At 33.2% G+C, this 12,314-nt stretch overlaps 1 protein-coding gene across 2 annotated transcripts; it reads left to right on the top strand.

The window, feature by feature from the left end:
- Window positions 1-3,291: 3,291 nt before the first annotated feature.
- On the top strand, window positions 3,292-11,605 carry LOC131953817 (hypoxanthine-guanine phosphoribosyltransferase). 2 transcript variants are annotated; one of them, XM_059317193.1, is made up of 9 exons: window positions 3,292-3,414; window positions 4,957-5,063; window positions 5,410-5,593; window positions 6,765-6,827; window positions 8,339-8,404; window positions 8,613-8,713; window positions 9,022-9,068; window positions 9,272-9,348; window positions 9,949-11,605. In XM_059317193.1, the coding sequence occupies exons 1-9, from the start codon at window positions 3,394-3,396 to the stop codon at window positions 10,000-10,002; spliced, it is 720 nt and encodes a 239-aa protein (XP_059173176.1). In that variant the 5' UTR covers window positions 3,292-3,393; the 3' UTR covers window positions 10,003-11,605. The 2 variants fall into 2 exon arrangements, with proteins under 2 accessions (XP_059173176.1, XP_059173183.1); XM_059317200.1 differs by lacking the exon at window positions 6,765-6,827.
- Window positions 11,606-12,314: the final 709 nt, after the last annotated feature.

Here is a 12,314-nt window from a genome sequence, read left to right as displayed (position 1 = left end):
CTTTACTGTTGTCACTATTTGATCAACGTATTTGTAAGCCTATCAACAGCATTGGGTTAGCCTTGTTAGATTTTTATAAGTCTCAAGACTTGCAACTGATGGGGTTTAAATTTAAATGGTCAAATCAAGTAACTTTTTATACAACTGGGTTAATAGATTATTAATTCGACCCATGCAAAGTTCCTTGAAATTGATTTCATTTCAATATTTCACTACACCCAAAGGCGCAGCGACCCTCACGCGGGGGCGAACTATATTTGGAGACCCCCCATTATACAAGTGTATATTTAGATGTATTAATAAACTGAAATCTAACATAGACCTAAGTAAAGACTTGGATTTCTCAGATTTGCTCTGCTACACCACGTGCAGAACAACTGCTGCTGAGTTTACAGTGGTTGAAGAAGCGGCAAAATAAGAAGCGGCAACAATCTCTATATAAAATTCTCTGGGCAAGACGAGTAAATAACCCTCGCTCTCCGGGCATGCGCAAGAGACCATTTCGCAACCACCCCCCACCAGTCTGGTGAGCTGTGGTTCACCCCGAAAGTTTACAATCGTAGAGCCTGGTCGAATTAGTGACTATCAGGGGCAGATAATTTAGCTTTTAAACTATTTGAAACTAAGGGGCGGTAAGAATAAAAACTAAAAATAAAACGACTACATAGCGGCATATGCTACGCCGCGGGTCGGCTCGTAAAATTTATTCAAATACTTAAACATTCTAAACCAAATGTGGAAATCTGCCTTGTCAAAAAAAAACTAAGGATCTCCAGTTCTATGTGGAGTTTGTTTTACTGTGTTGCACAGAGCCAAAGGGTAACATGACACGTATTGAGGCGCCATAGTGTGGAGAGAGGAACAGGGAGAGACTTATAAAATCATGAATAAAAATTTCAATATCGTTCGAAATAGAGGCGGGGAAGCTGGCTTATGAGCTTAAAGAAATCCAATTGGTTGACCGTTTCGTGTAGACATGCGCAACTGAGCCGAAAGGAAAACCAAGAAGAAAATCAGAAGTTTAGAGTGTTTATCGTAGCGAAGGTGCAAACAAATTCGGTCCATTTTTGGTCGTGTCTTAAAAAAAAAAAAACTATCTCGAAAATAGTAACTTAGTTTTTTTTTATTATGAGTAGTATTCATTGAATTGTATCATGGTCAGAACGAACTGTCTGCCTACATTGTTTAATTAGTAACCATAACGGCGTTAAATATGACAATCGCAGTATTAATTTATAGGCCTATAAATTAATCAAATGCTCCTCTCTCTGGTACAATTAGACTTTTTTTTAAAATCTTCTATTTTTCGTCGTTCTTATTTATATCGGAGGAATCAAACAACAAGACCAACTTCGCGGACGAACTGTACGGTGGTCTCCAAATTTGCGGGCTCATACAATTTTAGTCGGGTTATGGGAGCCAGAATCTAGACAGCGTTTCATCATTGAGTTTTATACTGCAGTCTTGTATAGTTGTATGACGTATTCTGTGTTCTCCGGGGCTATGTCACAATGGCAAGTTTCGCTCGAACAAACGTTTAGGTTATATATATATATATATATATATATATATATATATATATATATATATATATACCTATATATATATTTTTTTCTTTTTTTTTTCTTGATGTCATAGAATTTCGACCAAACAATATAGTTTTCCACTCACCCCGCTCCGACCCTATGTAATTTTACTGGTCAGAAAACGGTACATCAGTGTGTCAAGCCTTGCAGCGGCTTATTTTCTTATTGGCCTAGAACACACAGTGTTTCTTCCAGATTTTTTTCTCCGGGAAGGGGGGGGGGGGGCACTTGAAATTTTCGGGGGGGGGGGGCGGTCAACATTTTTCGGGGGGCGGACACTAGTAAAAGTGTATGTTTATTATATAACAGAGCCTGGAAGAAACTCTGAGAACACAGACTTCTGTGAATAAATTAAAAGCAATGGCCAAACTTTTATCAGTATAAAGTAAGAGGCCATTCATGTAATGCCGTCCACAACAAGGGGGAGAAGCAGTCTGACAAAAATCTGATGTTTGGGAGGGGGGGGGGGTCGTGAGGTCAAAAGATAATGAATAATGCACAAAACTGACTCAAATAGACGATCTAAAATTTAATTTTTCCGCGTTTGTCACCACTAACCTATCCCAATCGAGTCACCAATATTTAACAGCTAACATATCCCAATCGAGTCACCAATATCTAACCTATCCCAATCGAGTCACCAACTACCTAATTGAGCCAGTGTTTCTTCCAGACTTTTTTCTCCGGGGGGAGGGGGGCACTTGAAATTTTCGGGGGGGGGGGCGGTAAAAAAGCCCCCCCCCCCCCCCGAAGAGATGCCTGGAAGAATCTCTGAATTGAGCCATTGAGCTCCTGGAATATTTTTTTCTGTTGGAGAGTTCAAGAGCATGCCTATATATTATATATTCAATTATATTCAATTCAAAATCTGATTATGCAGTATTACAAAGAACCACAGAATATATAAATATTTGAGTGGTAGAAGTCAGAGCTGTCGCGAGGCGGGGGCGGGGTGTGTGGACTGCACAGGGTGACACCGTTTAGGGGGTTACACCAAGACTAAAAATGAATTTAAAAAGTATTTTAAGTACAAATGTATGATTCCGGCAAGGAGAGGGGGGGGGGGAAGGGGCGACACCACGAGGTAAACATGCAAACTGTAGAGAAAACAATTGTACATCCTACTGTATTAATAACCGACTATAGATAAACATCATTAGTATTAAATGTGAACACTTTAAATCTTTTACAGTGAAAAAAAAAGGGGGGGGGGGGTGTGACATCCTGAGCAGTGTTTCTTCCAAGTAACTCTTCGGGGGTCTCCCCCCCCCTCTCCGAGTGGAAATGGAACTTATATAGAAAATATATACTTTTATGAGTGCCCCCCCCCCCCCCCCCCGGAAATTTTAGTCCGCCCCTCCCTCCGAAAATTTCAAGCGCCCCCCCCCCCCCGAAAAAAGTCTGGAAGAAACACTGATCCTGAGTTGCCGCACCTGATGACAACCGACGCCACTGAGCTTAGTAATAAAATAATCACATATCGTGAAGTAATTGCCTTATGGAAATCAAATGGGATTATTCAAAGTGTGAGCATTAGGCTCTAACTCTAAATATATTTAAGCCTGTCGGTAAAATCACGATCCGATTATTCCGGAATTGTACAGCAGTAAAAAAAACAGTAAACCAGCCTGTCTATGACCAGAACAAAATAAAGTGTCGAGTATACTTTCTGAGCAGGGGAATTGTTTTACATCGCTTGTTTCGAAATCGCTGTTGCATTTCGATGTTATTAAAGTTTTCGGTATAGAGTAAAACCAGAACAGAATAATAGAAAACATTTAACCTGATTAGTAATTTCCCTCTAAAAATGTCTAAATCGTTCATACGAGTAAGTATTGTCTTTTTTAACTGAAATAATCAAATTACTATGAAGCCTATGTTACAGCTGGTTCGTGATTTACTTATTTTATGGTTCATTCTATATTTTGTTTATTTTTATACGTCGTGCATCATTGATGATCAATGTCACCACGCCTGTTGCCTATGGACGGGTCTAGATAGAAGGAAAAAGAGAAACAACACGTGACCATGATGATGAAATCAGGACTTGACATAGACTGAGTTTTTTATAAAAAACCACGGCGCTGACAATTTTTTAGATCTAGATCTAAATCTAGACTCAAGATCTAGATCTAGATCATTGTTGGCTGACTAACTGACACTACTGTCTAAAATATATAAATATTATAAGCCTGGGGCACTCACTTATTTATAAAATAACTTAGCCTCTAACTAAACTTAAGTTAATAGCCATAATAGGCCTAGATTCTATATTTTTATTTAACCTATGCTGTGCTAGAGCAGCTAGACGTTGTGAATAGGGCCTACTGCATCAAGAATAATTAATTAATAATAGGAATAGGCCTACTTAACTATACTATAACAATAACAGTACTATAACTAGATCTAGATAATACGACTATAGGCTAATAAAAACCTTCCTTAAAAATGTTTTTTTTAAATGTGAGAATTATTTTTATAGAATGTTACAGAGTGAGTGGTTAAAGTATAAACTTCTAGGTCCTATCTATTCTATTTAAATTTAATGTTTAAGCCCTAGGCCTACCTAATGTTTGTATTTTGTGATAAGTTTTCACATAGGGGCCTACAGAACAATAATAAAATCAATATGGCTTAGACTAGACCCTATGCCCTAGCCCTATAGCATAAATAAAAAATAAGCTTAGAAAGTATTGAGCTTATTATTGAAGTCTTCAAGTGTTTGGTGCAGTACAATTGAACACTAATTTTACAACTTTGGTTAGATTTGTATTTAGATATGTTTTTTGCACACCCCAGGAGTGCATAGCTTTGCCTTTAGGTATGGTGAAAACTCAGTCTGAGTCTCAGAAGAATGGCTTCAGTGACTTGAAAATGCACCTTACTAAACTAAGCTGCAACAAGAAGAAATGGGAAACGATAGGACCTGATCCTATTAAATAAAAGTGACAAACTAGGAAAATGTGGATATTTGAAGCTGCGGATTGGGTATAATGCAACTTAAACTTTAGGAATCTCAGAGCTTTGCATCTTAATTAACTTAATATAATGGAGCAGTCAGTCTCAACATCATGACTTATGAAAAGATAGCATTGATAGACAGTTCACTTGGAAATTGCATACTTTTGAGATGCTAAAAAAGTGAGTCAATACTCACAGTTGAGTTACAGGCATTTTATAATGGTCTAACAAACTGTTAAAGGCCAACAGAATTCAGATCTGTGGGTGATTTCTGTATAGGATTTTTATATTTTTAAAGATGTGCTATAACCACATCTGATTGTGGAGGTTACTTTCTATGAAGTATCAACCATGTTTTATAAAATGTTTTTGTAAACTTAACACTTGCATGATGTTGTACTCCATCTAGATCGCAGATGATGATAAAGGCTATGAGTTGGACCAGTTTTGTATACCCAAACACTATGAGCAAGATTTAGACCATGTTCTCATTCCTGCAGGTCTTATCAATGACAGGTTTGTAATTATAGTTACATTAATTCTCTTATAGGCCAGTAAAGTGGTTACTATTTTCTTGTAATTATAGTTACACATTAATTCTCTTATAGGCCAGTAATAAAGTGGTTACTATTTTCTTGTAATTATAGTTACATTAATTCTCTTATAGGCCAGTAAAGTGGTGGCCAGTATTTTAAAATGCAAAAAACAATTTTTAATAGTTTCTCTAAACATGAAAGTATCATTTTTAGTGTATTAGTGGTAGTAAGCATACATAAGCACCAAAACATTCATATTAACAAATTGATTGATTTATCATTAAAAATCATCATCTTTATGTTTAAAATTTTTTTTGATTTCACAGGACAGAGCGTTTAGCTCGGGACATAGTTAATCATTTCCAAAATGAACCCATCGTTGGCTTATGTGTTTTGAAGGGTGGCTACAAATTTTTCACTGATTTGGTTGACAAAATCCAGATACTCAACAGAAACAGTGGACATTCAGTTCAACTTGCTGTTGATTTTATTAGACTCAAGAGCTATGTGGTGAGTTGCATTGTACTTATGGCATTGTTTTATATGAGTACACATAAACATTCTTTTTTGATTGTTTACAAGATATTTTAGAGGTCATGTGGAAGTGGTGTACACTAGAATTATTTTAACTGGAGGAGATTCTATAATTTTGTCTGAGTCATTTTTATTAGTACTCTGCCCATATAAAAAATCACAGATTATTCTTAGCCATGAAGGATTCGTCCATAAATGACATTGCAGTTATAGCAGATTTTTGTCTGTTCCTACTGTTGTTGCTCATTGTCACAAAAGCCAATACCCCTCGCTTAAAATGATGGTGTCATGTTTAGTAGATTCCCCATCCCCACACCCCTAATAATTTTTAATAGTTTTGTTATCGTTTTCGTTGTGTAACTAGTTTTGAAGAACACGGTTTTGAGATGCAAAAAAAAACAATAAAAAAACAATGATGCAATTAATGTATACCTGAACTATTGAGCTCAATCTTAGTGGATTTCGATGAATCTTTTTAATTTGATGTTAGTAGAATTTATTTTTAAAACTTGTAATTTATCAAACTTGGCTTTGATACTTTTTTTTTTCCTGAATCTATGCTTAAAAATTAGTATGCTATATTTTCTATATAACTAAAAACATTTCATTATACAAAAAGTATGGATTCTCCAATATGTAAAAAAAAAAATATGATTAGTGCAGTTTATGTTCATGTTTTTTTGTGTATTTTCTGTACAAAAAAGTTTTTATGGTGGGTCAGTTTTTATATATAACAGCTACTACATATAGCTGAGTCGTTTAACTTCATTTAACTTTCATTTTATGTAATGTCGCAAGTAATTATTTGAACAGCACTATGCAATTATGATGTAGATAACAGTTTGTTGTAGTTTAATAATTCTAACTCATTTTAATAAAAGATTCATTAATTGCAGTAATGTACCTATTAATAGCTATGCTATATTTATTAAGTGACTGCTAATTAATTAGTTGTATATATTACCTGTTTATTTAATTAATGCAGAAATATTTTTATTAATTCAGTAATTCCAAATTAATTTCTGGCTAGCATAATTTTATGTTAACCTAAAATCATATTCATGCTTTGTTGAATGCTGATACTAAGTTCTGATCTATGCCTGCTGATCTAGACAAGTGTTCTATGATTGTTTCCTCAATTTCACAGCATTCTGTATACACCACTTCCTCAAATGACAGCAATATTGTTGTCTTAACTCCTGAAAATGGGGCAAGTAGATCCATCTAGTGTCATGCATTGGTTGTGTCCACAATTTGGACTATGAAATAAATATTTTGATTGATGGAAATAGAAGGAATCTATGGAGTCATATGCATGATTCTAGAGATAGTTGTACATGTTGTTTGCTTAACTTCTGTTTATTTTATTTTGTTTTCTTGCTTAATTAAATGCTGCAACTTTTTCTCAAAATTTAGGGGTTCATAAAATTATGTGTTTTTTTTTGTTGTTGCTTTAACCTCCCCACAGTCAAACCTCATCCTAAAATGATGTTACTTCATCATACTCCACCCTCTCTAAATTGCATCCTTTTTTATTATATTAATTAAGCTTAAATCTGATATATTGATAATTGATACATTGTTTTTACAAGTTACAAATAAGGTCCTTTTAAATGTAAAATTTCTGCTTAAATTCAGTGTTTGAAAAGTTACTTTTTAAATTAAATAGGTGCAACACCACACTTTATTCTACCTGTAAGTTGTGATGTCATTTATGGACTGCCCCCTTATATAATAGTTTTTTAGAACTGTATTTTTAACAAACAACTAATGCCCACAAACTTTGAAGTAACTGAAACTTATTTTGTTAATATTTATCCAAAACTCTGACATATCTTTCCTCTGTTGTTGTGATGAACAATTTTTTTTTGAGTTTTTGTAACAAAGTTGGCATACCTATTAACCTCATCTCCTACCCCACAAAGTGGTTTCCAAAAACTTGTTCTGTACCAAATATTAAAAATAAATCTTAAAATTATGTAGCCTTTTCTTTACACATTTATTAACGTGGTTAGCAAAAAGTACAAGGTATTCTATTAATGGAACTGTATTGGTCAAATAATTTTTTGAAAAATGTGTGTCAATATAATTTTACCTGACTTGGTCTCTTTTAGTTTGGAAATTGCCGGTTAATATAAAATAATCCAAACTATGTAAACAGTTTACATTGGCTGATCTGTTTAGAAATGTGAAACTGTTCCATTCATAACCCAACTGTCACAACCCATTGTTATTCGTGCTGATACAAAGGAAAATGATTCAAGTTTGTGTTGTCAAACAGGTTAAATATTTGTTAGAATCTGCTTGTTATTTCATAACCAATAATTAGAGTTCATCTTTGATTATTTATCCTTGGCTGCTAAAATATTTACTTCAGTGCTTGTTTTGCTATTGTCTAGTTTTTTTCTCCAGTTTAAAAATAAAAACTGGGATGTTTTGCACTGAATCTTCAAATTATTTTTACTGCATCAAAACTTTATAACTTTTTATGCAACAATCCTAAATAGTAAGAAAATACCTCTGAAACTACTATTCTAGGTAAAAATATGAGAGTGGAGAATGTCATAAATTACTATCAATAAAAATTGATATTATACAAATGTATAAATTGACTGTTACGTTTCTCAGTAAGAATGTGTGAATGTGTGAGACCTTTAATTTATTAGCTTTTAAAGGAGTTGATTTATTTCCGTTAACAAATATTTTTTGAAACATTTCCAGAATGATTCTTCATCAGGTTCCATTGAAGTGATAGGAGGAGATAACTTAGAGAACCTCAAGGGGAAGGTAATGCTTCACAGTCACATATGTTTTGTAACTGAATTATTCAGAGCCTACTTATGAATTATACCAGTATAATAGTAATACAGTCTGGTTGTAACAGCTGATCTGACATATTAGCCTGTGCCCTAGCCAACTCTTTCACTTTTTATCTTTATGTTATTAATAGATGTCATGTGTAAGTTTAATTCTTGACATCATTATTTGATTACAGAATGTTTTAGTTGTGGAGGATATAATTGACACAGGGCGGACAATGTTGCAACTATTAGAACTTCTAAAATCTGTTGGGCCAAAGTCTGTCAAAGTTGCAAGGTCTGGAAACAATTTACAACACAGTATAGCCTAGTTATTTTAATTGCTGATTTGTACATTAGGATTTTAAAATTTATATTGCTAGTGTTACTAGAAAGTTTTAACCACTCAACCACTTCAATATATATTTATATTGGATTTTATATAATGAAACATTTTTATATATAAATTGTTTTGAAGGGAATCTCTTCCAACACTAATATTATAAAACAAAGAAGATGATTACCTAGTGTAAAAACATAGCAACTTTTAATAAGTATGAACAAAACTACATTTTTGACTGTTAAATTAAAACTTTCAATTTACAGTTTGTTGGTTAAAAGAACTCCAGATAATGTAGGATATACACCTGATTGTAAGTAGGGATACTTGTTTGTGGGGTATGCTAAAATTTTGTACTCAGATTATAAGATTAGGTCATTATTGTATGTGTTAGACTAAAAGTTGTATAAAAAAACTACTGTTGCTTCCACATTTTTATATATTGTTGCATGTACTTTTCACATTTTTAAATAGATGAACTTTTGACTCAAGAACACATAACTTATCTTTTTATAGACATTGGCTTTGAAGTTCCCAATCAATTTCTTGTTGGCTATGCTCTTGACTACAATGAGTACTTCAGAGACCTTAGTGTAAGTAGATAAAGTTGTCATTCATGGTGGTGGTGTATTGTCACATGTACTAGTGTATTTTTGTAGTGTATTATTGTGGTCTATGTGCTTGTGTATAGTAAAAATATCCTGGCTGATTTTCTTCCTAAATAAACTTTAAACGTTTTTTTTTTGTCTCCATGCAACCACAAACTTTTAAAAATGCTGATTGTTGTGAATGGTATTTCATTGTACTGCATGGGTATGAGAGTATGTATGTTGTGCAATGATTTGTATTAATAAAAGATTGTGAATGTGTGATTAGGTATGTGAGGATGTGACCTATGGTTAGATCAGTCCTGTTGTGTTAGTGGGTAGAAGTATTTGTTTATTGTCATCAATATAGTCATTTTTGTTTAAGTGAAAGTGGTTGGCCATGCGTATTTAGCAGTGCAATAAACTAGGGAATGAACCAATGTGGTCCTGTTCAGTGATTCATATCTGATCTTCATTGTCTATAAATTAACAGTCATAGAAGTCGCCTCCATCCCAAACTCACATCACTGATACTATATTGTTTCTGAATTTTAATCAGAAGTTGTGTTACATGCTTGTGAGAAATCTTTCAAAAATCTTTTTCAGCATATTTGTGTGATCAATGAAAGTGGTAAAAAGAAATACACCATCAACAAATAGCACCTAGTTGGAACCAGTTTGTGAAGAGTACAATCCCCTAAAGACAGTGGTTTGATCCTGGGTGTATATGACGTCAGCTCTTTAGCTAGATTAATTTTAGAAAAGTACATCCTGTTTTCTCTATCAAGTAACATGCAAATGTCAGGTATTTGGTCCTGTTTAATATTTACTGGTGATTGTTAACAAACAGTTCTCCACACTAAATAAAAATGGCAGTAGTTTTTGTGAGAGAAAGAAAATATCAACTTTAGAGAATCGACATTCTTCTTCTTGGTGGGTTTGTTCTAGTTTTGAAATGGCCCAGTGAAATAGATTTGTACATCTTTGATTCACGGGTACCATGAATAATATGCACAATATGTTTTTTTGACACTACTTGTAGAGACAGAGGTATTGTCTATGTAGATATATTAATATTTACCAAAGTTCCAGCAGTTAATGTGTTGTTTTCAAAGCCCGAGTGTGCACCTTTTGTGATTTTTTTCAAATCCATGTTTTGAGTTTTAATATTTAAACCTAACACAATCTTTTTATTTTTGCAAAGATTTTTTTTATTGCAAGTTTGAATACTTATACCAGAAATAAAAAATAAAACATACATATCTCCAAAGTAAAAATATGTCTCAATTTCAAATAGGAGATCTATTTATCACTTTTCTTAAAATTGATGAATGTAGCTTCTTATTTCATTTTGTTTCATCCAATGGAGAAAATTGCTTTAGTGCTGGTATTTGCCGTTTTTTTTATATTTAAAACAGATTTTTTTCCTGCTTTTTGAAGACAATTGTTTTTGCTTTGAAGAGTATTTTCTGGTTTTTATGCAGTGGAATCAAAATTATTGAAAATTTGTTTCAAATTATTTTATTGAGTAGTGTTGTCAAGGATTTAACACATTTGATATAATAATTAAGTATTTTGTTGCTTTAAAAATAGTCATTTTGGTAGCAGCACAATATAAGTATTTTTTTTTTATACGGTTTTAAGAATCTGTATTGTTCCTTCATATTAAAAAAAAATTGAACATTTTAGACATTTTTAGTGGGAATTGAAACTTACCACTGTCTTAATTTTATGACAATATATAAAGAAAAGTATCCTAAATCTGATCATCGCTGAAGTATTAACAATTGGTCTATTACTATAATTATTGTTCTCTGTAGATATTTTTGGTCTATTGAAGTAGTTTGTCCCTGTGCCATATGATAAAGCTCTCATTTTGAGATAACTTTCTACTGTTATTTTATATCTGTCCTTTCCAGCATTCTGTTTATATTTCTTGGCATTCAAAATGTTCAACATTATACACATCTACAAATGTAGTTCTTATATTTAAAAATAAACATGGGCATTTTTTTTATACTAATGGTTTTGTCGAGTGAAAAATTTTTCCATTGCTATAGAGACAATCTTACAAATAAAAAATTCAATTCTTGTGCATTATACACAGAAAGCATTCACTTGTACTTGTATATCAAGCATTCATAAACAACATATCATCTTAGTCAAATGGTGCAGCCATACTTTGTTTATTTATAAATGTTTTACTATTACCATTCATTATACACCTTTGTTCCATGGTCAAGAATAAATTATCTCATCCTCATTTTTGTGTTTATTTTGTGTTATGTTTCAATGTCAAGGCTGGTTGGTTTGTTGTTAGATGATGGGTATTTGTTGCAACAGATGTCAACAGAATGATATAGCCCTGTATATGAACCAGTGGTCAACATAGTGATGTGGGCCAAGACATGAGATGGTGGTCAAAGGGGGGGGGAAATGTTTAAGAAATTCTATAATTTGGTGTATTTAAAAGATTGTTAATAATTAATAAGAGTGCTGCTTCTTAAATGATATTGACAATATATTGTTATAGGAAATGTTTGTTATAAAATTGGGTTGGGGGGGAGGTTCAGTATAACAAGTTGTTTCTTCCACTACAATTGTTTCTTTTAATAAGTAAGTTGTTGAGCCAAGGCGGCCAATTATATTAGTGCTTTCAATTATTTAAACGCATTCGTTTTACATTAAATATTCACCCACAAAACAAAACTGCTTATTTCAACAGCCACACTCCTTGTACCTAAACAATTACATCACTATCTAGCCTCCCTTGTCATGTCATTTTTACGCTACACTACACATAATGATAATTGGTACTGTATGACTTAATGCAGCTCGGAGGACACTTAAACAAATAGCTAGACCTAGAGACCTGTATAAGAGTATATAATACGAGCCGACCCGCTGCGTATCATACGCCGCTATTTAGTTGTTTTTTTCTACTTTTCAGTAATTTATAATTTGTGAATTCG

This window comes from Physella acuta, unplaced genomic scaffold, assembly GCF_028476545.2.
Source record: "Physella acuta isolate Inbredline_101_S28 unplaced genomic scaffold, ASM2847654v3 ptg000076l, whole genome shotgun sequence".
NCBI classification, from domain to species: Eukaryota; Metazoa; Mollusca; class Gastropoda; family Physidae; genus Physella; species Physella acuta.
The sequence above is the reverse complement of the archived record's forward strand: the minus strand, read 5'-3'. Positions and strand labels throughout refer to the sequence as shown.

Bases quoted from the DNA above. Each gene is read 5' to 3' on its own strand.
- LOC131953817 (XM_059317193.1), top strand. From the start codon at position 3,394: ATGTCTAAATCGTTCATACGA. The intron at 5,064-5,409 runs GTTTGTAATTAT...TTGATTTCACAG, and splicing joins GCAGGTCTTATCAATGACAG to GACAGAGCGTTTAGCTCGGG. The intron at 8,714-9,021 runs GTCTGGAAACAA...TTCAATTTACAG, and splicing joins AAGTCTGTCAAAGTTGCAAG to TTTGTTGGTTAAAAGAACTC.